Source organism: Chaetura pelagica, unplaced genomic scaffold (assembly GCF_000747805.2).
Source record: "Chaetura pelagica isolate M959 unplaced genomic scaffold, ChaPel_1.0 scaffold188, whole genome shotgun sequence".
NCBI classification, from domain to species: Eukaryota; Metazoa; Chordata; class Aves; order Apodiformes; family Apodidae; genus Chaetura; species Chaetura pelagica.
The window spans coordinates 1,387,872-1,414,558 of NW_009954196.1; the positions used below are offsets into that span (position 1 = coordinate 1,387,872).

The 26,687-nt window shown below is 41.7% G+C and overlaps 1 protein-coding gene across 1 annotated transcript in view; it reads left to right on the top strand.

The window, feature by feature from the left end:
• EMCN (endomucin) overlaps window positions 1-26,687 on the top strand; it is a 52,516-nt gene that overhangs the window by 8,507 nt on the left and 17,322 nt on the right. The window contains exons 2-6 of the mRNA XM_010003166.1: window positions 7,653-7,712; window positions 9,320-9,427; window positions 9,804-9,917; window positions 16,490-16,612; window positions 25,329-25,361. Coding sequence (XP_010001468.1) covers window positions 7,653-7,712; window positions 9,320-9,427; window positions 9,804-9,917; window positions 16,490-16,612; window positions 25,329-25,361 — 438 coding nt within the window. The remainder of the gene's footprint in view (window positions 1-7,652; window positions 7,713-9,319; window positions 9,428-9,803; window positions 9,918-16,489; window positions 16,613-25,328; window positions 25,362-26,687) is intronic.

Genomic DNA, 26,687 nt, shown 5'->3' on the forward strand with positions numbered 1-26,687 from the left:
CAGGAATTACAGGCTTCCAGCTGGTTGGCATCAGGCAGCAAAGAACGTGGTCTCTCTCCCTGCCTTACGGTTTTTAGCATTGCCTGTAGCATCTGACTACATCTCACCTTAAACATGACCAGTGCAACTTCGTTCAGCGTCCGCATAGTCCTTCCAGTCACTATTCTGAGATACAACAGCAAAAATCCTGAGGAGGAAAATGGCTTATAATGCAGCAGGCTGTGATAAGAGTGTTTGCAGAAGTGCAAAAATCTTTGTGAGACTGGGCTGGAAAGACATTTTGCAATTCTGAGTCATGATGTTATTGCAGTGGCAGTGAGCCAGCATGGGACTGTTATTAGGGATACAGCTTTCCTTTCACCAAGTGCTGTCACAGCACCAATGGTTGTGTGCAGATACTATTACAAACACCACTGAATGTGTGTGTGAGGCATGCTGTGCCTTCTGTGTTGCTTTAGCATTCTGAATAAATATTAAGTGGATTTTTCTTCATGTTTGCATCAAATTAATGAAGTTTTTAAATAGCTTTGTTTAATTTAACATCTTCACTGCACACTGTTATCAGCTCCAGCTGTTCACTAGACTACTGGATCACAGAACCTTGAATTCCCACTTAAAATCTAGCTGATATGACTATAGGGGAAAGATTTAAAGTTAGAATGCTTAAAGATTAATGAATTAGGAAGAGTATTACTTTTATCAAATTAATTATTTCAGAACACAACCTGCAGGTTTTTAGTATTTTATTATGTTGTGTGTTTTGTTTAATTCATAGATTTTGTATTTGTGATTTTAGAGGTTTTGAATAAGAAGAAAGGAATTGATCATTTTGAACAATGATTTGAACAATAAATAAACTTTTCTAATAGTACATCCCAACTGGAAATTTTTGTGATCTGGAAGCATGTAGGCTTCCTCTAAGATTGTCTGCAGTGCTTGGTGGTTTTCTAAATAATGTGCATAATATGAGTTAGTCACTTTTAGCCAACCACTGACTAACCTTTGATCACAATTCAACATTGTTTGATTTTTGGGAAGCTTCATGTCACGACTTCATTCTTAACAAAATATTCCAGATGAAACTGAAAGTACTACAGGGATGACTGTTCTTAAGATTTATCAAAACACTGAATACAAACCCCTCTGCTCTTAGAAACATGCATGTCTTGAACCTGCAGATTTCCTGGCAATGCCTTTCTCTTGGTATTAGGTAACTGTGCAATTATGCAATTAGAATGGGAGCTGAGGGGGGAGGAGCTGTATCTAGAAAAAATAAACTGAAATGCAGAGGGAGGAGAAAATAACAACACTTACCTAAAATTTATCCCCTTCCTTGCTCTGTCCTGTGTTACAGCTTTCTGCAGTATTTTCAGAGGGTTGATTCTGCACTGAATACATGCTCCAGAAAAAGCAAAACATTGAGAAAGATGAGATCTGTTGCAAATGCAAATCTTGCAGCTTGTATCATTATTATTCTGAAAGATCCAAATTATAAAAATTGCATGAAAACTGCAGATGCAGTTGGAATCCTCACCTGCAAGTCTCTCTGGCACTCCAGCAATAAGAGAGTTACTCAAGATGAGTGCCATTGTGTGTTGCAGTTTGCAGTTCTCTATAAAATAAGAACATACTGTTACTCCTCTTTTATTGACTGGGACACAAGGACTGTCTACATGGCCAAATACATAGAATCATAGAATTGTTAGGGTTAGAAGGGATCTTAAAGATCATCTAGTTACAATCCCCCTGCCATGGGCAGGGATACCTCCTGCTAGATCATTTTGCTCAGAGCCCCATCCAGCCTGGCCTTGAAAACTTCCAGGGATGAGACTTCCACCACCTCTCTGGGCAACCTGTTCCAGTGTCTCACCACCCTCATGGTGAAGAACTTCTTCCTAACTTCTAATCTGAATCTACCCACCTCTGGTTTTGATCCATTCCCCCTAGTCCTACCACTACCCAACATCCTACAAAGTCCCTCAGCAGCTTTCTTGTAGGCCCCCTTAAGATACTGGAAGGCCTCAATGAGGTCTCCTTGGAGCCTTCTGTTCTCCAAACTGAATAACCCTAACTCTCTTGAAATACCCAAGCTGATCTGAATGAGGCAACTTAAGTTACAGAAGCTCCATCTAAACTAATTAAGCTACATAGAGATATTAGGGAAGGTGTAGTAACCTCTACTCCACAGTTGTAACCATATATCTTATTTGTGATGATATATCCAGGAGGGCTGTAATCTCATACACTATTTATGCTAACACAGGATTGCAATGCCAGAGGCATGGAGGAAGCTGGGGAGATCCTTGGAGAACCGGCCAGCACGGTGTCTTAACAAACCAGCCATAAGCATCAGTGGCAGCTACTTTAAAGCTGCTTTGTATGTATCTTGGGAAAATATTACCCTGAAGCTGTGCCAGAAACTGAGCCCAGGTTTCCCAAACACTGCTTATAGCACTGTCTTCTCCCTTTCAGCTGGAAGTGGAACCTGGGCCTCCAAAGAACATTACTGAGGAGGAGAGCCCAAGAGCACCTAAATGCTAAACCTCAGCAGGTAGAAGGCCCATGTAGAAGGCCTATTCCTACATCAGGAATTAAAACTTCAGTTTGATCCCTAAATTAATGTATTTAGGTGCACTTGGGTTCTGTTTGGAAGACTTGAATAAAGTTTGAGCACTGTTCAAAACTTGTTTCTGCTCTGTGCACAAGGGAGCAGTGTTTGTGCCATGACTGGTTGATGTGAGACTGGTTGCCTACTCATCTAGACAATCTATATTTGATTTGGAGGATGTGGGACCCTTTACCCAAGAATGCATTTTGAAAGAAGAAAAAACAGTTATCTTAGGACTTAGGGTAGAAGATCATGAGCCAGGAAAGAAAGATGGATGAGGAGTACAAACAGAAATAAGAGATGTGTGGGAACTAGACTGTGCCTGGAGAAAGATCAGACAAGAGAATGAAGAGATGAAGCAACAATAAATGAAAATAAAAGAGAAAACATAACAGACAACAGATCTCCAATGCAAGAGTAAACAAGTTGTGTACATTGCCAGACGGCAGGTACACACAGGGGGAACTCTGAGGATATCAGCACCAGCTTTTCCCACAAATACAGCTATAACTTTCTCCAGAAAGGACAAAATGTCAAATGACGTGTACAGTCTTTCCACAGATACTGCTGGAGCAGCTGTTACAGGAGGCTCTATCATGGTTGTGGGGGCTGACAGAATTATCATTTGCTTCCTGAAAAAAGTTTGCTATTTATTTCTGATGGTGTGAAAAGACAGAAAGCAAGAAAGCAACTTTGGCTTCTCCATGACTTGTGTATAATTGCCAAGACCACACAAACAAAACATATAAAATAAAAAATTATTACAATGCCACCTGTAGATTCTGCTTTATAGCCTTGAAGCAGTGAATTAACATGGACAGGTTTCCTCAGGACACTTCTTTTGTAATTGCTCCCAGCTACAGCCTTTTGGCTATTGCTCTGGTTTTTTCATTGGGAATATCTGACATCCTTATCAGGAAAATGGTTAAAACAGTATTGCCTGGCTGTTACACCATCTGCTTGACACAGGCACTGAAAAACCTGCAAAGGTTCTAGTCCAAATTTCCCCTGTCTGTTGCCTCTAATTTCATCCTCAGTGGACATGATGAGAAATTTATTCTTTTGTCTTTGTTGCAGCTACCTACTTGAGAGCTGCCAGCATGCCTTCTATTAATCTTTTGCTCTCTGTGCTAAACAAAAGCAATTCTTGCACTCCTTGAGAGGTCTTTTTTTTTTTTCTAGACTCCTGATTATTTTTATGGTTCTCCATCAAGCCCTGCTCTAGGCATCAACAACCTTATCAACACCCTTCTGAAGCTGGGCCGAGTACTTCAGCAGTGGACTCACCAGTGCTCACTTGAAAGGAGTGATTTTAGTATGAACATGTGCTCCTTTCTACCTAGTGCAGATCAAGTGAAAAATGTCAACAGGCCATTTCACTCACAATTTCTGTAGTGATAGTGACTTTTCCATAAACTTAACTTCTTTTCAAAATTGGATATTCATGCCAAAACAGACAGCATTTAAATCCAGTAGTTCATGTAATGTATAGAATAAATACATATTTTGAACAATCTATTAATCTTAAAAATTTTTTTGGTTTGACTTCTTGGCACTCGTTTTTTTATGAGCTGTTTCATGTGAAGTTTTAAAGTTAGTTGTTTGTGCCCTGTAGTATTCTTTAGTCTATAAACAGAACTACTGATGTAATATCACACAGTCTGCTTTGTTTCTGTCTTAATTATAGTAATGACAGGCATCTAATTAATACAAGGTCAAAACGAGTGTAACTTAGTCTTCCCAGTGTAAAGGTAAAAATAAGTGAGAGAGAGGGAAAAAATGATGAGAGAGCTCAGACTTTGGAGATTGAAGCCTAAATCAAAAGATGCAATTGGAGGAAAACTATGACTGTTGATCAGCCCTGACTGAATTCAGGGACTCCTTCTAAATTTTAAAAAAGAAAGGAAGTTCAGTGTTTCAGTTTTTTCATTTTGAAATTGTGTCTGGAGACCAGATACAAGCTATTTCACGGTTGCTTTAATTTCAGAACAAATGTACCATTTCAATTCAAGCCAGAAAGGACAATGAAGGGAAATTTTGTGAACCTGAAAAAAAAAAAAGAAAAAAAAAAGAAAAAAAGAAGTGTTTTTTTTTTCATTTCAGCTTTGTGTCCATGGGTCAAATGTTTTTCAAGCTCTTCTTAATTCCTTCTTAGTTTTCCCTGCCACCCTTATTGCCTTCCTGGCCTTCCCCTCTCATCATCTTCCTGTCCTGTTATCTTTTCTCTGAGTTCTGATTTCTTCTCACCTTTAATCTACTTTTAGACATGTTTTTTTTCTTTCTGGATCTTACCACCATCATTCCTTGATTCAACTCAGTTTCACCCCTGAGCATCTTTTAGCTCTGTGCATGCTTTCCAGGGGCAAGGTTGCTACATTTCCGGTTGCCTGCACCCTTTGGCTGTGTTTATTGCCAGGGAGCACAGCAAATGGGAGAAGTCTGTGTGTAGGAGAAGTTGTCAGATTTTGGCTACTCCCATGTAAGAGTACATGGAGGTGCTCTTGTATCAAAGTGATCACTGCATCTAGGTTGCTGACAGCCATGCAATTATAACTTTGTTGTCCAATATGACATAAACAGAAAAATTAAAGTTTCTGTCTCTCTTTGTCTAGTAAGAGTCTTGAATGGGCCGTAGTTCTTTTCTCAGTCATTTTTTATCTTTTGCTTTTATCCTCCATAGGGTTCTCTTTAGTCACATCTTAATATGGCAAATAAGATCACATAATAGACCACCAGTTTTGTCACTTCTTTTCATCAACCAATATCCCTGAAATTCTGGCTAGTTTTAAGCATTTTTGCATGTTGCTTTCAATTTGCTTTAAAAGTATACTTAATCATCCACTATTTTAAAAAAGCAATTAATTCCTAAAACTAGACTTCATTCTACTCTGCTAATAAAATTTACATTAGTTCATCTCCAGCCTGTGATAAAATCAGCGAATTGAGAATCATAACAAAACTGTGACTTAATTTTTTTCATTTATTTTTAAAATTTTGAGTAGATCTCAGGCTATCAACATGGTTATTAAATGGAAGGTCTTTAAAGCATGAATAAGCTAAGTATTGTAATGGGCTTTCCACAAAGCCAGACTTAGTTAAGTGGAGAGTTAGGGAATGAGCTAATTGGCCAGCTAGTGCATTTAGCTGATATTACTGACATGGTAGTTACTGAGAGATGTTATAACAAACCTTACGAAATGTAGGCACTGTTGAAAAACATTCTGGTTTAATACTGTGACCTCATGGCATGAGGATTTACAAGAGCTTGGTCAGCAGCTCCTAATGAGAATGAAGAGATGGAAAAGTGCTTGTTATTTAGGGAAACAAGATTGCTTTTTGGTCCGTTTGGATAAAGCAGGTTTTCAAAGTACTTCAGGTGTGAGTTATGAATCATTATTTGGACTGGGTAACTAAATGGCAGGAAAAACAGTATTTAAAATGCACTAAGCAAAGGGCCGTGCATAACCTGACTGTGTTCATGTGTCCCAGGGAGCAGGGATGGGGCAGCAGCAGGCCCGCAGGGAGTGGATTTAAAGTGATATGGCATATACCTATATCAAAGTGGGGCAGCAGGTGCTGTGACGAGGCGTTGCGGCAGGGTGCCCAGGGAAGGTGCCCAGGAGAGCGGGGCTCATGGAGAAGGGGCAACAATCCAGCTGAGACCCATTAGAATTGGGTGCCAAGAGAGTCCATAAAACCTTACCCTGCTTGAAGAAGAGTCTTAAGGACTCATCTGTAGGCCTTAACATGTGCCTGCAGAGCTCCTGCAATTGTATTATGTATGAGTTTTTTTCCAGGTTAGATCTGTGACTCTGGCAGGCCTCGGGTGGTGCTCGTGAAATGTTAATCAGAGGACATCATGCTGAGCAAAGGGAACAAAGCTGACTGTTCTGCCCTGTAGCCAAAAAAAGAGAGAATGCCAGCATATATTACCATGAATGGAATCACACAAGAATAGTGACATGTTGTCCTGACTCAGTTTTGTGATGTCTCCATTACAGCATTCTAATGCAGCATGACAGGATGTCACGCTCCAAACCTGCAAGAGCTAGGGAATTAGTTTGTGCCATTTTCCTCTCCCTCCCATTCAGTCGCAGAGCTGATCTTTTTGTCCCCAAATGTACCCATCCTTGTCTCACAGGTGTGTAAAATGGTTGTGAAATGCCACTGTTTCTGACTGAAAGTGTTCTTATCACCCCTTGACTTCTTGTACTAGAAAAATATGGGCACCATAGACCTAAGACTGAGAATCTTATTTGAAGCCAAAACTCCATTTGAGTTATGCTGTTACTACATTTCAGCACAGCCAGAAGACATAGAAATTATTTTGGTTTTGATTTAGTGGAGGGGGCTTGGGGCCAGTCTATTTGTTATGTAATATTGGAGATTTTCATTTACTAACTTGACCCAGGATTTTTAAAATTGGCATAGTTCACCGCAGTAAAACTCCCAACAGCTGGAGCACTGCCTTGAGACTAGTGGGAAAAGTCAGTCATTCCTCACTTAAGTGCTTCCTGAGCCCTGTTCTGTGATTTCTTCCCTTCCCCTTGCATGTAAGGATTAGAGTGATGCTGAAAACTCTTCCTGAAGTGCTTGTACTAGCAGGGAGCTAGTACAGTTTTGTCCCTCCAAGGCAGGAGAATTAGTGCTTGCTCTTGCAGCCAGTTATTTTAGCTAATCCTAGAGCAACTGTGATTGTACTCAGTCAGAGGAGGCACTTGCAAAAAAACCTTTACTTTCTCCATGTTTTTTACAAGGATAATATCGAAGACAGTAATACCTGTTGGAAAGCAACCCACAGTCCAAGGAAGGTGGCTGTAGCAGATGCTCCCCATTACAGCAGTGAGGGCAAAGCTAAGAGATTTAGGACACACCTTAAAACAGTTGATGGCAGAGCTGTATTATTTCATTGCTTCTGCTGATAGACTTCTGAACTGGATTTTCCAGGAAGGTCCTTGCTGCTCTCTGCCTAATATGCCTACACAGTGCTAACCTGATCTGGGAAATGGCTGAAGTAATGTGATTCTTTCTGTGTTTATTTCAGAAAATGAGAATTCAACCAGTACTGTCAGAACATCTGTTTCTGCGACAACATCAAAATCAGGTGAGAGTTCAGATTCACTGTTATCTAGTATTCTGAAGCTCCCTTTGCTTTTTTAGCTTTACATTTTTCCAACTTCTGGGAGAAATTAGGTAACTTATTTAACATAAGGTGACTGTAGAGCAATGTATTTCCCTAAGCATCATATAAAAGTCTTTGAAGAAGAAGAGATTGAGGGATTTTTAGTAAGGAGAGGGTTAATTTCAGCAGGCTGCATTTTTTGTTTCAGGTGAAGAAGGCTGAAATTCCATGAGTTACTGTGCTCTCAAGGAGTGGTTCAAGTGTGATCAGATATTTAAAAATCAGCTAAGATTTATAGTTCAAGAAGTCATCAGATTCAGAATAATTTGGGTAACAGCATCAGTTAAGGAACTGGGCAGCAGGGAGTAGCTGATTTGATGGGTGTAGAGTGATGGAAGAAGAAATTAACTTTACTAGTAAAGAATCACACAAATACACCAATTTTTGGGCTCAGTTGGAAAGAATACATGTACATAAAGCTGTCACTTGCAGACATGCTGTTGGTAACTTCTTGAAACTATTGATGTCAAGATTGACTTTTGGGGGTAAGGGAGTGGCACCAGTGTGCTCAGTTTCAGGAACTGTGTTCTCTCTGGGAATTGTTTTTACTAGATCAAACTTGAAGTCCTAAAATTATGAAGACTCAGCACAGAAGTTACTGGTTCACATGATAAAAGTTGTGGTTCTGGTTTACAGCTTCGACTGACACATTCAGTTCTGTTATATTTTGTAGCTTTGTAGTTATGAAAAATCCATATTAACCATGTATCATTCATGTGACCTAACTATTGACTCCTTTATCAGTTTGAATATTGAAGACTGCTGCATCTCATAAATTGAGAGAAAAAAACCTAACAGCTTGAACACAGAATTATATTTTTTGATAACTAGAGGTATTAATGAGTCTGTTTTGGAGCTGAAAGCACTGAGACAATAATGATGTATCAACTTGAAATGCTAGTAATGGAGTGAATAAAATGCAGCCAGGTGAAGTACGCATATGTCATGTTTATTAGAGCAGAAGAACTATTCCATTTCAAATTGTGTTGGAGTTCTTTTATGTTTCAAAAACCCTGATGTTCATGTCTGTTTCAAAGGCATTTTTAAAAATGCCCAACATCTCATAGTGAATGAGCTCTTCAAATGTCTCACTGAAATTTCTCTCAGCTTTTTGTGTAAAGAAGGGTAAACAGTATGTTTATGTTTATGAGAAAAGCATCAGAAGCCCACTGTAAGATTAAAGCACTTTGTGGGTGTGGAACAAGCTCACAGGGAGGGCCATTCTTTGAGGCACTGCTATTCTAATTGAAGCTTAGCACACATCTCTTCCTTAGAGGCTGGAAGGTACAGCTGTTAACTTGCAGAGGGCAACTTCTAGATTGTCCCCAGCCAAACCTTCCCTCTGGTACCAACAATACACACTTTGAATCCTCTTTAAAATTGTGTAGGTAAGAAAGCTCTGTAAGGGCCAGACTTCAACAGAAATTCGCTGTCTTTGTGAGGGAGGGCACCTAGAGGTATGGGATACTTCATGCATGGTAAAACAAATTAATAAAGATTTGCCTTTCTGATGACTGCCTTTCTTGCAGTAACGGAAGCTGGGAAAGCATCAGCTTCACAAGCAATAACACTGCAACAACAAGTGACAGTGCTGACAACAGCTACAGTCAGACCTACAACTGAATCCATCATAAGTAGTAAGTTAAAGTTCATTTGAGCTAATTGTTGATGCTGTTCCAGTGGTTGTTCAGCAGCAGCACCTTTTGGCTTGGAAATTTGTTTTACAGATAGTGAACTCTGGTGAAACCTTGCAGGGGTGCAGAGGAGCTTCCTGCTGGTCAGTCTCAAGGCAGACCTTGTAACTGCATTGTCACAAGCTTATTGCTCTGGGACAGGCAGTGGCTTTCTCTGCACAAAGGGAGTCCTGTCCCTCTTGATCTGCAATTTAAATTGAATATTATTTTGCTAATTTAAAACTAGTCTGCAAGAAGAGCAAGCAAGGTGTGTTTTGTGTGTATATGTATGTCTGTATGGAAAATTGAAGAAATAATTTGAATGTGACTTCTTTATTAGATGCCACGACTTCTTCACATAATACTACACAACAAATAACACAAGGTACAACAACACAACCACCAGTAAAAGAGACCACTGAAGCAGCAGCTAAAAGTGGCAGCACAACAAACAGTAAGTGATAATTTCATTGAGACATTTCTGATTTTTTGTATGCTACATTTCTGTAAAATGCTGCATAGCAATACAAGGAGGTCAAAAAGAGCAGTTTGGGTTATGGATTTGGAGGTTTGAGGAAGCAGAGCTATTCATCCTACCATATTACATATCTTTTATGAATCTCGCCCTATAATCTTACAAAAATAATATTATACCTTTAATTGGTAGTGGAGGTGACCCAAAGTCATTACACGGATTTGAATCTCCCTGTAATTGAGAGAGATACATTTGGAAGGGGTTTAATTTTTGTTTTCTTCTGCAGTTGTTTTTTTTTAATACCTATGTCATCAAAAATAAATTATTCTGTGTGATAAGAGTGGTGTCAGAACAGCCCCCTTTATTTTTTATTTTGATATATGTTACAATGCTACAATTAATTATGTATTATTATGAGTCCCAGTACTGAAAGCTGAGAGCTGGTACATAATTGCCCTGCACCAATCTTAGGAAATACCTCAACCTTAGGATTTGATTCTAGAAATTTTTTTTATTTTTTTTAATCCCATGTATCCAGTTGGATTAATTTAAACTAGTAACATCCAAAAGGAGCTCAGTGAACTTAAGATGAAATTCCATCTCCTTCTTTCATCTATGAAATACAGTGTAAATATTGGTTCAAGTATTTTGCTGAACCAGAGCTTTGAAATACTACATTCTTTATACTTAATTGACTCAAAAAATAAAGAAAAAAATATTGCAGATACTTGACTCAGCTGTCAGTAATACACCAATGTTCTCAAAGCTGATATTTAGAGCATATTGAACTGTGACAAATGCCTAGAACTTGACTTCCCTTGGTTTTCTTGCCTAACAAGAATCACAGGATGTTAGAAGGAAGAGACCACTGGAGATCATCGAGTCCAACAAAATCTAGGACAGGTCACTCAGAAATGCATCCATACAGGTCTTGAAAGTCTCCAGAGAATGAGAATCCACAACCTTTTTGGGCACCCTGTTCCAGTGCCCTGCAACCCTTACCGTAAAGAAGTTTTTCCTCATGTTGAGATGGAACTTCCTGTGCTCTGGTTTACATCCATTGCCCCGTGTCCTATTACAGGGCATGACTGAAGAGAGGTTGGCCTGTCCTTCTTGACACCTGCCCTCCAGATGTTTGTGTACATCAATGAGATCCTCTCTCAGTCTTCTCTTCTCTAGACTAAACATGAAACAGCCTACATGCTTTCTCTGTGAAAATTCTTTTTTAAAGCTACCCCTCATGGACCAGAACCTGCTAAGCTGCCTGGACAATTACCCTTTCACTTAGTGGTTACATCTTCTACTGATGCAGCTTTCCTGCTGTTCTTGGTGCAGGGAGTAGTCTGATCATCAGCCCCATGTCTTTTGTGTTTTGCCTTGGCTTTTAAATGGCAGTATCAATGAGTCAGAGGACACAGTGTGGCCAATGCACAAGCTGCTGAAGTGATATTGAAGGCCACAAAGAATATTTTTAAGCTTGCATTTGTGACCCTGTGGGCCTGTCAAAAGCCCACAGCATGGTGTATCACATCACAGATGCATTTCCTAGTCCTTTTGGTTTGGCAGAGGTTCCTGGCTTGTGGGAACTGAAGCAGCACAGTCACCTGGAACTAAGCCTTGGTGACAGGTAGTGCTCCCACCAGGGAAAGGACAGCAAAGGAGGAAAGGCATTGGCCACTGATGCCCTGAAAAACTGATGCTGGCGTTACGATGGTGCTGGAGGCACTATGGACCTGGGTGTTTCACCAGGTTTTCACCAAGGCGCCTTCTATTTTCCTCTTGTGTTCTCTTCCCAATGGCTAGAGTTCAGTCCCTAGTTGCTTGGGTTGTGATTTGATTTTGAAAATCCTCATTTAAGCTAAAAAAACAAATGCAAAACTTTGTAATTAAAATGGTTGATAAGTGAACCTAAATCAGGGCTTACCTGCCTCTCCTCTTTGTAAACAGGAAAATTAAAGAAGACATTGGGAACCGCCCTGCAGTAAAATATTTTAGATTTTCTTTCAACATTAAGTAGCACATAGGAAAATTGTGTCTGTGGAAAAGAATTTAAATGTTTCTTAAAAGAAAATTCATGTCTATCTTTCAAGAAAGTCATAGCCTTGCCTTCTGCATAAAAGGGGGGGATGGGACATAAGGTAGTGGCTTTGGGACAGGGCACAGGGGCTGTGCAGACGTGTGGCCAGCCCTTGTAGAAAATCCACAGACCCCTTAAGCACTGCCTGACTGGTGGCTAAAGCCGTCTCTGTTTCCACCCTGTGCCTTGGCATGGTGAGGTGCTGCTGGCATCACTGCACCCTCCCAGCCCTCCTAGCATCTCCAGCAGCAGTGAAGGGCTGGGGGAGTCATGCTCCCTGAAATGAACACAGGCCTAGCAAGACTTCTGGTCTCAAAATGGACAGGAGATTAAAGCTGTATACTCCCTCTTTTTCTTTTTCACTAGCCCTTTCTTCTCCCTCTCTTTGAGCTGGTTGACTGGGACAGAGGCAGAAATTGGCGGTGTCTTTGTGACACTTCAGAATTTACTTTTACTACACCTGATTTTTAAGAAAAAGCAGGTGCCTCTGTCATTTTGTAATGGAGGCCATCACTTTCTCTGCTTCAATCTCTGATAAAAGCTTCAGCAAATAATTGCATTCATGCAGCAGAGATTTGACAGGGCTTCCTGTCTCCACTGCAATTTCTGTGGCTGCTGTCACCTTTTGTTATAAATTCAGGAGAAGCCCCCAGTGCTCCACATGCAATGAAATAATCCAAATGGCTGTCTTTTTTTCTTTTTAAGTCTTTATATTCTTTTTCTTGTGCAGGCCAGATGTACGATCTCACCACCTTTGTCCTCCTGCCCTGTTTATTATATTGAAAGCCAGAAATCAGACTTGTCTCCTTAACTTTCTTATTTATTTATATTAGGGGCCAAATCTAATAGCTCACATTTGGTCAAAAGAATGACCTCACTTGTGCAGCTCAGGACTCAAAACAAGAATGTATACAATGCCATCTGCATCTGCAATCAGGATTTTGTATCCTGTGACACTTGGAGTTATCAAAGAGAGAATGAAAAGAAACGCAATAAAAGATTATGTTCTTCCTCCCTTATATACAGAGCAAGCATCTTATGCAAGGTTAGCATCCAAGGTGTTAATTTACAAGAAAGAGTAGGTTTTTGGGTGTTTCATGAATGCATTCATTAATGCAAATAGTTTCTTAGGCTATTGGTTACAGGGGCTAGGCCTATATGTGTGATTATGCTAGAGAAACCAGCTCAAGGGAGAAGGTTTATTCATTTGGGTGCAGTTCCTTCTACCCTGTAAAGGTGATTCCTTGATTCATTGATTGGCCAAGGCTTTAACACATACAGATGCCTATGTTCTTTGTAGTGCATAGGGTATGTACAGAGTTATTTGCTGCTTACTTGAAGCATGTTGTGATGTCAAAGCTAGTTAGGTAACAGCCTGCTTTAAAGAAAATTTAAAGTATTCTTGGGAAATGCCAAAATATATGTGAATTAGATGTAGGTTAAGTAGAAAATCATCCCAAGATCAAGTGTTGAATTTCAGCTGGTTAAAGAAAATGAAGGGTTTATCAGAGCACAAAAAGCAAGGAAATACCTGAGGCTCAGATGCTTTGCAGAGAAGCTTCACATTCCCTGTTGTTGATTATCCCTTTGACAAATACGTGTTAACACACTGTCATTTACCGTATCAAAATGTCAGCAGGGAGAGCTGCATCACCACCAGGGAGTTCTGCTGCTGCAGCAATCAGCCCCATTCGGACAGCTATTTTACAATCTTTACTGCTTTGCCATTTTTATTCATAATCTGCTGTTGACAACAAACCCATTAACCGATGATGCGAGGGCTTTTGCAGCAGCAGCCGCCCTCCTCTGCGCGCTGCTTTTCTGTGAGCCCAGGCCTCCCCCTGCCAGGCAGGCAGGAATCCTTGCTGCAGCTGGCTGAGCCGAAGCGTGATGAATTACTGCAGCGATGTGTCAGTGGGGACGGCAGGACTGAGTCATCGTGTGCCCGCGCAGAGTCCCCCGCCTGGGCCCGCGCAGAGCACGGGCACCGCACCGAGGACTTGCGCTGTCTCCTCCCGTTGAGATCAAATTAAACCTTGCATAGATATGAGTTATGTGATCTACCAAAAGGACAGATTTCTGGGAGGCGTACTGTGCTGTCAGTGCTGCCGTTGCACGCTTGAGCAGCGGCTGGATGCGGATGCCTCTGCTCCCACAGGCTTTCGGCACAGAAGCTGTTCTGCCTGCTAAGTCTGTCGATGGCAAAGCCTGTGCTGTGTCCCAGGCGTAAGGCTTGGATACTGCTTAAAAACCACTTCAAAGCCGCAAGTCAGCAGAGAATTGGGTTGCTAGGATTTAATCTTAGAGTGGTACAGTGGAATTAAGGGAACCTTCCCTGACAGGTTGCATTTTTTGTCTTGGAAATCGTGAAAAATGTCACGCAGACTTTTGTTGCACAGCACATCTACTTCTCCCCTCGACAGCGGGCGCAGGGAGCCGGTTTTGCAGTCTGCTGAAGTAACTGCAGGGAGCTGCACGCCAAGCCCTCGATAACGACATGAGTCAGACCTGGTGCTACCCCTGCGCCGCAGGAAGAATCTTATCCAGGATGAAATTTTAAAAAATGAGATGGGAATACTAGCATCCCTCCCCTCCTGATCCCCCGCCGAGGCACATCCAGCGCGCGGCCTGCGTTCTCGAGAACAATCTGTTCTCGCAGCTCCCAAGCACAGGAGGAGCACCCAGGGCTGGGCTGCTGCCAGGACTGATAGGACGCCTGGAACGTGTGATCCCCATGGGAAAACAACTCTCTGCAGGGTTACAAGGCAACTGGCTGCCTCCCTCCTCGTTTCTCCCACGCAACTGATTATTTGCAGCATTCACAAAGCATGTTTGTGTTCAAATGTCTCTGCACATGAAGATTCACTGTTTTTCTGCCTTACTTTTTATTTCCCATGCAAGCTTTTAGTAACTTCCAATAAAGGACACACAAGATGGTTGCTGTTACTGCTACAAGCCCATGCACCTTAAAGAGGGAAGGAGTTTTTTTAGATTGTTTGCTTTTTTAATTAAATTGATCTCAGGTTAAAATTCAAATTTTAAAATCTGAATATGAAGCAGCTGCAGTAAGACCCCAAGGGGGGAAAAGTTAGCTTTTATAGCTTCATTCAAAGCTTCTGTGAGGAGAATGCAGTCAAAAATTATGTAAAGAGAGACATTTTACTCTCCTCTCTACTGCAGATTAGGCTTGCATGTTGAAGGGGTGCAATGCTGAGGTTTCTGGAGGGTGCTGATAGTGAAATTAAACTTCTCATTCAGTAGAATCCCAATGAAACTTTAAAGCATTTAAGCTTGTTTAGTATTATTTTCACTATGGTTTCCTTCCAATGCCTTGATCTTCAAAGACACCATCCATGGCTGTGCACCTCCTCTCAGTTTGCAAAGCTGTATGAATCCCCTGACACCAGTGGCTTCAACTCACTCCTCAGCTCAGGGATTTTTGAAGCTTGCCTCTCCAAGGTATTGCATTTAATAAACAAAAGGGGAAGGGAAGGCCCAAGTTCAAGGTGTGTGGTAGTAGGACTTGGGGTCGGGGTTACTTTCCTGAGAAAAGGGTTCTTTGAGGGGCCAAAGTGGTAATCAGAGTTTCTGAATAAAGCATGTGATGAAATGTTCCTTATCATTCACATTTCATGTGCTTACGTTGTCTAAAACACGTCTTGAAGTTGTTTTAGTTCCAGTGTTTGAAATTCATTTGAAGAGCCACCAAAAACAGTTTACAGTTCAATTGCATCTCTGATTTATATCAGAAAGGAAGTATAACGCTACTCTTGGGCACCCCTATGTTTTATTCAGTAGGCACTGTCTTGTTATGCTGAGGTTTGAGCATAGAGGTAGGAATTATCAGCTGTGCTGGAAACAGCTTAAATTCTTTCCCACTGTTATTTGGTGACCTTCAGTTCCACAGGCTCAGGCCATGCCCTGCATTACTGTATTGGAATCACCTTGGGCTGCAGATCTTGTGCCACAGGTGGTTTTGATCCTCTATTGACTGTGTGAGAGTAGAAATGAGACACTTTAATTTTTCATACCTTAATTTGTAGGGATATATTATTTCCTAGACCTTACCAGCATGGAATGAAATAATTAACTCTGTGCTTATTGACAATCCCTAAAACTTTTTACAATATCACATTATGTGACAATTGTGACTGAAACTTGCAATTTTTTTTTAAGACCAGAGGGCAGTAAGTGAGCTTCTTTCTTCTTCTTACATTGCTCTTGGTGCAAGATTCTCTAGTTAACTTGGGCTCCCAAATCAAAGCTCTAGGCTGTTTTCTTGCACAGTTGTGAGGCTGTTGCTGATGCTAGGATGTGCCTTATCTCTGCCAGGAGTAACAACTCTGTAGGGATGGTTCATTGTATGACAGGTGCTTATCAGAAGCTGTTGTGCTTCAGTGATGGTGGGAGCATTTGTCTGGGGAATGGTGCAGAATCTAGGGCATTCTTACTTGGATGTCTGTCTTATTTCCAGCTTCACAAGAAAGTGGAACACAACTGGCACCAAACGGGAGTTTGAATGCTTCATCTACTATGGGATGGTCTTTGTTTTCTACAACTTCTCTACAAAAACCCACTTCTGCTCCTGGAACCCCAGGTAAGTCCTGAAAACATACACTCTATTATCCTATATGAACAGTTAAAAAGATGCAAAAGATTTTAATCTCTTCTTCACTTCTGCATTGTCCTGGAATGAGGGCCACCTATTTATTCATGCAGGGTACACTGCGTCCATGTCATCTAGCTATAAAGATATGATGAGTGATAGGTGAACTTCAAAACACTCAGTTGGAATACTCAATGTCGTTACAGGAGGACATCATTTACAGAAGATAATAGCAGCCTTTATATGTGTTGTATGTGGTCATTGTGTAGCATTGACTGCTAGAAGAGGTCATTGAGATAAATCTTCTGACTGCAAAGTGAAGGGGACGAAGGAGAAAGCAGCTATAATTTTTACAACTGTTAATAATATCTGAAGGGCAAGTTAATGCATGTTACCAATTAGATGACCCTGTTCAAAGCACAACATGGTTACATGCAGGGGTCAAAAAGATATGAATCCTTTCTAACTCCAGTCTAGTTTTATTGGTTTTCAAGGAATGTTTTGGTGTATTTATCTACTAAGCAGCACTGTAGTGAATGTAGATGCCAGGTCGTACGTGTTATCATTTATTGTGCTTCTAGCTGGCTTAACTTTCGTAGATTTTGAAGAACCACTTATTCAGGGTTTTTTAAGGTCTTCTGAGCCTTCATTTTACTCAGTACTTACTTTCAGCTACATGTGTCTAAATCCAATAAAGACACTGATTTGTTTACGTACCCCAATCATTATTAATGTTTAACATCCCCCAGGAGATACAAGACTCTTTTCACAACCTCTGGATTGTGTTTGTGGGAGATAAGTATGTGCATGTACTGAGATTTTTCCTCATAGAGGAAAGGACTGGATATAAAACTGAAGCAATATCATATGCTCAGTATGCTCTGAAATGCTTAGAAGCATGCAAAAAAATCTGTTGTAATAATAAGTATTTGAAGAAAGTTAGGATTTTCTCATTTTTAATCCAATGCCACTGATTTAGGCTGGATTTCTTACAGTTACTTCAATAAGCCTATGGCCCATATGCATATATTGTGAGCTGCAATTACTTGATTATCCTGCTAGGTTTTGTGTCTTTGGGCAGACATGTGCATGGTATGGAAACTTTACTATTGGTACACTGCAACAATGCAGTAAATTACTGTGTTTTTCATAGAATCATAGAATCTTAGGGGCTGGAAGGGACCTCGAGAGATCATCTAGTCCAACCCCCCTGCCAGAGCAGGGTCACCTAGAGTACATCACACAGGAACTCATCCAGGTGGGTTTTGAATGTCTCCAGTGAGGGAGACTCCACAACCTCCCTGGGCAGTCTGTTCCAGTGCTCTGTCACTCTCACAGTAAAAAAATTTTTTCGGATATTCACCTTGAACCTCCTATGCTCCAATTTACACCCATTACCCCTTGTCCTATCACTGGTCATCACCGAGAAAAGCCTAACTCCGTCCCCCTGACACTCACCCCTTACATATTTGTAAACATTGATGAGGTCACCCCTCAGTCTCCTTTTCTCCAAGCTAAAGAGACCCAGCTCCCTCAGCCTTTCCTCATAAGGGAGATGTTCCACTCCCCTAATCATCTTCGTAGCTCTGCGCTGGACTCTCTCGAGCAGTTCCCTGTCCTTTTTGAACTGAGGGGCCCAGAACTGGACACAATACTCCAGATGTGGCCTCACCAATGCAGAATAGAGGGGGAGGAGAACCTCTCTTGACCTACTAACCACACCCTTTCTAATGCACCCCAGGATGCCATTGGCCTTCTTGGCCACAAGGGCACATTGCTGGCTCATGGTCATCCTCCTGTCTACCAGGACCCCCAGGTCTCTTTCACCTACACTACTCTCCAGCAGTTCAGCCCCCAACCTGTACTGGGACATGGTGTTGTTCTTCCCCAAATGTAAAACTCTGCACTTCCCCTTGTTGAATTTCATCATGTTTCTCCCCGCCCAACTCTCCAACCTATCTAAGTCTCTCTGAATGGCAGCACAGCCTTCTGGTGTGTCAGCCACTCCTCCCAGCTTAGTGTCATCAGCAAACTTGCTGAGGGTACATTCTATACCCTCATCCAGGTCGTTGATGAAGATGTTGAACAACACCGGTCCCAGCACCGACCCTTGTGGGACTCCACTAGTAACACACCTCCAACCAGATTCTACCCCATTGACTACAACTCTCTGACTCCTTCCTTTCAACCAGTTCCTAATCCACCTCACTTCCTGGTCACCAAACCCATACCTGATCAACTTATCCACAAGGATGCTGTGGGAGACGGTGTCAAATGCTTTACTGAAATCAAGATAAACCACATCTACCGCTCTACCATCATCTATCCACCTAGTAATTTCCTCATAGAAGGCTATGAGGTTAGTCAAACATGATTTACCCTTGATAAAACCATGCTGACTGCTCTTGATGACCCCCATGTCCTTGATGTGCCTGGAGATAGTCACAAGAACAAGTTGTTCCATCACCTTTCCAGGGATGGAGGTGAGGCTGACCGGTCTATAGTTACCCGGGTCCTCCTTCTTGCCCTTCTTGTAGACTGGAGTGACATTTGCTATCCTCCAGTCCTCAGGCACCTCACCTGTTGCCCATGATTTACTGAAGATGATGGAGAGTGGCCTAGCAATGACCTCCGCCAGCTCCCTCAGCACCCTTGGGTGCATTCCATCTGGACCCATTGATTTATGGATGTCCAGATTACTCAACTGATCCCTAACCCAATCCTCATCTACCATGTCAAACTCTTCCTCTATCTTGACTTCTTCTGGGGCTATATGAATCTGGGGCTCATAGGGAGACCCTGCAGGAGTGAAGACAGAGGCAAAGAAGGCATTCAGCACCTCTGCCTTCTTTATATCCTCTGTCACCAGGGCTCCCACCTCATTCCTCAATGGGCCAATATTGCCTCTATTGCTAGTTTTGCTAGCTATGTACTTGAAAAAGCCCTTTCTATTATCCTTAACCTGACTTGCAAGGTTAAGTTCCAAGGAGGCCTTAGCTTTCCTAATTGCCTCCCTACATCCTCTGACAACAGTCCTATATTCCTCCCAAGTGACCAGCCCCTCCTTCCATGATCTATAGATTTTCCTTTTCCACTTAAGTTTGCCCAGTAGTTCCTTCTTTAACCATGCAGGTCTCCTAGCACCCTTACTAGATTTCCTAACCATTGGGACACTCTGATCCTGTGCTTGCAAGAAGTGGTCCTTGAATGTTGACCAGCTATCTTGAGCTCCTTTATTTTCTAGCACCCTGTCCCATGGGATTTCCCTTAATAGATGATTGAGGAGACCAAAGTTTGCCCTGTGGAAGTCCAGGGTTCTGGTCCTGCTGGGTATTTTGTTCCTTAGATTTCCTAACCCTTGGGACGCTCTGATCCTGTGCTTGCAAGAAGTGGTCCTTGAATGTTGACCAGCTATCTTGAGCTCCTTTATCTTCTAGCACCCTGTCCCACGGGATTTCCCTTAATAGATGATTGAGGAGACCAAAGTTTGCCCTGTGGAAGTCCAGGGTTCTGGTCCTGCTGGGTATTTTGTTCCTTCCACACAGGATCCTGAACTCCACCATCTCATGATCACTGCAGCCAAGGCTGCCATTGACCACCACTACTTCAACAAGGCCCTCCTTGCTGGTTAGTACCAGTTAGTAACCAGCTGGTTAGTTTAATTAAAGGTTCTTCCACACAGGTAAAGTCTGCATGTTAAAATGAAATTGTAATACATATAAAACTCCAGATCACATGTACTGAATTACCTATTGCATTTACAACTACACTTTACATTTAAAATTTGCCCAGAAAGTTTTATAATGTTACTTTGGTCTGTTTGCAAAAGTCATCGTTTTACTCAGCTCAGTTTGCTGTAAAACCAGTAAGTCTTCTTGATCTTGGGGACTACCCAAGGTGTCAGGACTGTATTTTAGCCTGGCTGTGAAAGAAAGGGCTTGTTTCTCCAGCAGGAGTCAGTCTAGTGCTTGGCACAGCCAGTGCTCTGAGTTCCTATAAAACTGCGGTTTCAAAATTGCTTCCTCCCACACCAGGGTTTCCATGATTGCACCTTTCCTGTCTCCTCACAGCACCAGCTTCTTTCTTGCAGCTTAAGTACACAAGCGATTCCATTGCTCACCTTGAGGAGTGAGGTAGCTTATGCCAAATGGGTGCATCTTTAGACCACCCTTGCTCTCTTATTTTCTGAATATGTTACAGACTTGAAGAAAAAATGTTTTGCTTCTCTCTAAACAAATTTCTTCTCCTGTGTGCAATCGCTCAGGGCCAAGGGAAGCCATATGCTGCACCCTAATAAGTTTAGAAGCAAAGCAAGTGTGAAGCCATTTGTTTTGTTCTGTGCTGAGACTAGCAGAAATGCTGAGTCTCACTGCCATTAGATTATTTCTTCCCAAATCTTTGATATTTCACATTCAAGGGGATATTTTTGTTCACCACAGCAGAGGCTGATAAGTACAGTGGGGCTGGTGCTGCAGCCCATAAGGTTTAGAGCAGCTTGCCATTCAAGGCACCCAAGCCACAGCTTCTGCATGGGAGCTCAGGGGCAGACAAATTAATGTAAAAAAGATCCAAACCAGAACATTTCTATTTGCTTTACTCAACCAAAATAATTCAGTTGGCTAACTTCAATACAAAATAATATATTTAGTTTTGAGACAATTTTCCATTTAAAAAAAAAAAAAAAGCCATTTTGGTGAAAATTTCCTTTCTTGCTGCACAAAAAGAAAGAAGGATATTTTGAAGAGAAATTTCCCATCAACCATGCCAAGAGATCAGGATGTGGGAGGAGTACCATGGAGCTGAAGAGCGACTGAAATGAGTGGGGGAGCCTAGGAGAGAACTTGCATAAACATCAGAGAACAGTAGTGGTGTATTAAAGAAGTTTGAAACAACCAGCCATGGAGGAGGGGCTGCACAGTGCGCACCCAGGCTAGAGAAGGCAATAAGGACTGTTTTTAGCAAAGACAGCAAACTGCGTGCATGCCATTGACACATGCACTTCTTTAACTTTGGTTGTCATGTATGATATACCTCCTACTCATCCTCCACCTCCACAGAGGATTACTTGCTAATATTTTATTTTCTCCTTATGTTAAATTAATGAAAAATCAGAGATTTAATGGATCAGTGAGAGTCTAAATACATCTGAGAAACTGCAGATATTGTTGCTTTTCATTCTGTGACCTAAACAACAAAAAAATCCATAAAGCAGTATGAGCTTAAGTTCACCCAGCAGAGTGGTAAGATCAAATGATCTATTATAATAAACTGTCAGATGAATCAACCTGCTGCATCTATTGATATCTTTGTTGAACTCCTCCAATTATAAATCCTACTCACTTGATTCAAAGGAGGCATCTCCCTAAGAAAAATTCTTATGAGTAAGACAAGGAGGGTTTGACTCTCTCTGTATCCAACCTGTGTAGGAACTCTGGATAGTGATATTAGCTAAAAATTGCCCACTGTATCTTCAGCTTCTACACAAATAAAGAGACACAAAAATCAAAGCGCCTTGGAGATGCAAAACACAGCAAAGCCTCAGTTAACACAATTACAGATCTATAGCATGGTCAGGGCAAGGAGGGTTTTTTAAAGTTCTTAATTTTGCTTTGATTTATATTGTGGTATCCCCTCTGAGTAATCAGCCAAATGTATTCATTTGTTTTGCCAGGGAACACAGTTTCATGTGGCTGCTTTCCAAAAACAGAAGCAGCAAACTGCAGGGTATCCGGGCTGCTTAGGTAGCGGTTGTTGGAGAGCAGAGTGGGGAGAGGTTAGTTATTGGTCTCTTTCTCCATCTGTCAAGCTTCTAACCAGCGCTGAACTGACTCAGGCAGGTATTTTCAAATCAAATAATCATTGCATGCCAATTTTTTTATCCTTGTCCTCCTTACTGCACACTGAGGACTCAGCACAGCCAGTGTTGCACACCTCACTTTTAATGATGAATCTGGAAATCTTCCCAGGTTATTTATGCAGAGCATCTGCCCCCCAACTCTCAGCCCCAAAGGATGTGGTGAGCTCTGAACAGGCAGCTAGAGCAACTGTGGTAACTTTGTCATGAAGCAAAATGCTGCCTTTCCTTCTGTCCTTATCCTGTAGAACAGCAACATGTGACCTCCCACACCTAAAAGAGCACTGGATGGTTGTTTAGAAAATGCAAAATGACGTTCCCTGCTGAGCCTCTTTGATAAGCACAGCTTTGTTTGTGTGGCAGGGCTGAGCAGTCTCTGAACAGAGGGTGAGCTGGTGCCTTGCTTGCGTACTGGGGGCAGGGAGAGAGAGAGAAGGGCACAAGGTTTTTCCTATTTAATTTTTCATGTTCTAGCAGAATCTGGAAGACATACCTTTGAGAAAGAAGCTTGTAGTTTTATGGTATAGATACATGCAGTTTTTTAAAAATGACCAAGACTCAGGAGGTTCCTACAGTCCTTGAAAGAAAGGCAGGCTTGACTAGCTTTTTTCTATTTACTTATTTGCTCTAAACTGAGCCAAGATGGTTCAATCTTTTTTGCAAGAATGAAGTTATGGGAAAATGTATAATTATGATATAAGGGGGTTTCTTAGAAAAGCTTAACTTTCCTCAGGGTTGGGAGACAAGGTTTGAAGTTTCACAGGGAAGTGACCTATATGTAAAACTTAACAATGTCTCCTGCCTTTCTCCAAGAATGTGCACACACAGGGTTTCCCCATTTGCTTGTTTAGCCATTGCTGTGTAGAATACTTGGTATTTTTTCCATGGTATCCCATTCCTTATAGGCTGAAGGAAAGGCAGTACTGGGGTAAGAAGCAATCGTGTAATATATGCATGTTTCCTTAATGCCAGGTATATCTCCTGCTGCGTTCTGTATTGTGTGTCATTCCAAACCTCCCTTCACAGGCAAGCTATTGACTTCCAAGGTTTTCCTTGGCTCTTGTCATTAATATTGCCCAAACATGCTATAAGCATTGCTTAATGAATAGTTACAGAGATCCTCTCTGAGCAAGGTGACACTGCTTTCTGCAGATGGATTATGAGATGATAAAAAGCTAGGGGAAAAAGTCCCCTCTGGATCCTAAGAAGCCAGGGTGAGATAACTGTATGTTCAGAGTACTTAGCATTACTAATATCTAGTATGTTCAAGAAGAACTTTTACTGCTAACTTTGAAGTACTTGGCTTTTCACACATTTTTGTGATTAAAATGCATTTAAAGCTTTGTCACATGTATTATTAGCAAAAGTGGTTATTTACACCCCAGTGGGTACAGAGAGAAGGAAAAACAAGAGCAGTCATTCTGGATTTCAAAGAGTATGTTAACAGCAGTAGAATAATGTGCTTGCCTCATATTACAGCTCCAGTGGTAGGAGCTGTCTTTGTGCAAAGTGTCAGTCCACAGCACAGAAAGTGCAGTAAGGGTGTAAGAGTTGATTTGTTACTCCCTGGGGACCCTGGTCAGAGGAGGAGCTCTGCTGCCCCAGGCACTGAGGGCAGAGTCTCAGTGCCTGCCTGGAGTTACGGCTGCCTTCATTCTGCTTCCTCTCCAGTCTCCCAGGCTGGTACAGCTGGGACACTGAGGATGTGCTGGTGGGTCACATCCTCCCTCTTGGGACAGAGTCAGATGTACCACATTGCCCATGGGTGCTGTGGCACCAGTGAACCCCGAAGGGACTCAAAGAGGGGGCTTTTATGGTTCCCTCCAGCCTAGAGGAAGGTGACCAAACTCTGTGATTTATGCCTCAAAATCATTAATGACTGCTGAGGATATAGTGTCTGAGGGTTTTTTTCCATAGTAGCTTCAGTTATCCAGTGTGAGAAGCCTCACCAGACAGGCAGAGTTCCAGTCACTCACCCCTGGCAGGAGACAGTCTGTTTTGTACAATCAGATAAATGTTTTACTGCCAGTTCACACAGGTGGGCATTCTCAAATACTCAGACAAGTTAGGTGCGTGGCTCCCTTTGACTTTCGAGTGGTTACAGAAGAGATTTAATGCAATATAATAAAAGTCACTGTGGGAGTGATGGTTTTCTGTGGCTAGCCTCCAACTGTGAAGTATTCACAGCCACCTGAATTTCCAAGTGTGCTACAGTCTAGACACACAAAAGCAGCAGCATACTAACAAGAAGCTAAGAAAAAATTAGTGTTCTGCACCAAAAACATGTGAAGTGGCTGGGGGAAGCTGACAGTAGCAGGCCAGTAAGCATTGCTCACAGCGTTCTGCAAGGTCCGCTTTGTCTTCATTACCAATGTCTCTTACTCCTGATGCTCTGCAGTCTGCTAGCCAAAAGCACCAAGATAATTAATGAAGATTAATTTTTACGGGGTTTTGTGACACTTGAATACATGCCTCAATTAGGCATTTGAGGTTCTTTTATTAAAACACTTATATTGTCAGTTAAATGCCAGCTATTCACTCCCAGGCACTTACCTGGTTTCGGCAGGAGGAATTTTTAGGTATGTGTCGATTGGATTTTCTTCTCTTAAACAGAATAACAACCCAGCATAGGTTGTGCTTTGAGTTCTGCTCACATCTATAAGGGATGTCTATAGAATTTCACAGCCCAGACTTCCTGGGCTTGGGAACATTGTCAGTGGGTCAGATCTGGGTCCACACTTCTTGTGGGGCTACTGAGTACGTTGCTAGTCTGCCAGTTTGTAGTGTGTGACAACTCTGGGCATCTAACCTTAAACTAGTTACCTTAAACCTGGTATTTCTGTTTTATTGCAGACCTTCACATGAGCTCCCTGACAGAATCAACAAGTAAGTGCTCTTTGTGCACTTGTGAAAAGGGTGGGATGGGGTAGGAGAGGGACAGCCTGGGAACAGGAAACCTTGAGGGAGAAAGGAGGCTCTGGGGAAGAGTGCAGGTGAAGCATAGTACAGAGAAGTAGAGTGATGTTAAACTTGCACAATGAGTAACCTCAGTGTGATTTCAGCTGAATGCCATGTTGAACTAGCAGATACTGAAAAGAAAACAGGGTGGGAACAGAAGAAAAATCAGGCCTGGCGTATTGCGTGATGCAATAGGAAATTGTTATAAATAGAGTGTTTACCAAGGAGCTTGTTCTTGTCAGTGGTTCTCATTCCTTGTTCTGTGGTTAGAAGCAGCAGGTCCCAGACTCAGGCAAGAATTTCCTGTGCTAGTGAACCTGTATTGTCCTATTTTCCTTTCTCTGGGCTTATCAGGAAATAGTCTCTAATGTACCAGTCCCTCCAGGTTTTGCTGCTGCCAGCAAAAGTTTGTCCCTCCTGTTACCATGATGGATGTATTACTCCTATTATTATTCTGATCCCAGATCATTCTATAGCAGGAAAATATCTTCCAGATTTGCTTTCCAGATCCAGAGTGAGTAGACATGATGATCTACCTTGTGAGAAACTTTAATGAATGAAGTGGGTAACTGAGTTAAAGGTTTTAATTCCTTAATCCATTTTATTCATTCAGTAGTGGTGCTTTCTAGCTACTGTATTTCTCATTGATGGTCTCAAGTAGTTAAAACGCTAACCTAGGTATTTGTCTTTCCTGCATTACTCATATCTTGTTAATTTAACAGAAAACTAGGAAAATAACCAGTTAATTTGAATTCTCAGTTTTTCTCCTAAGGAGATGCTGCACAAATGCAGGGATATACATCCATGTTTTTCAGTGTAATTTGTTTCTGTTGACATTTTCAGTTATTATCCAGAAAAACTCATTGCTGTGATAATTGCCTGCCTGCCCTGTATATCATGCAGTATATCAGATAAGGTAGTGAAAAGGGCAGTAGTATTTTCCTGGGGAATCTAAAGCAATCACATGTAATTATGTATTCATAAGAATTACTTAAGTCACTTGATGATGGCTCACAGTTTCCATCCTTACATTATCACCCCTCAGCAGACAGGCACCACAGAGAGAGAACTTCTGCTTTAAAGAAACAGTGATTTTTCAGAGATAAGGGTCTTAGACAATTGTTGTTTCCTACGCTATCGCATCAGCGTCCCTCAGCTGTGGCTATATTGTTTAGGCACCACACAAGCTAAGTAAGTGATTATTTTTCCCCAGGAGGTTTCAGTCTCTGGCCAGACAAATGAAAGAGGGAAAGA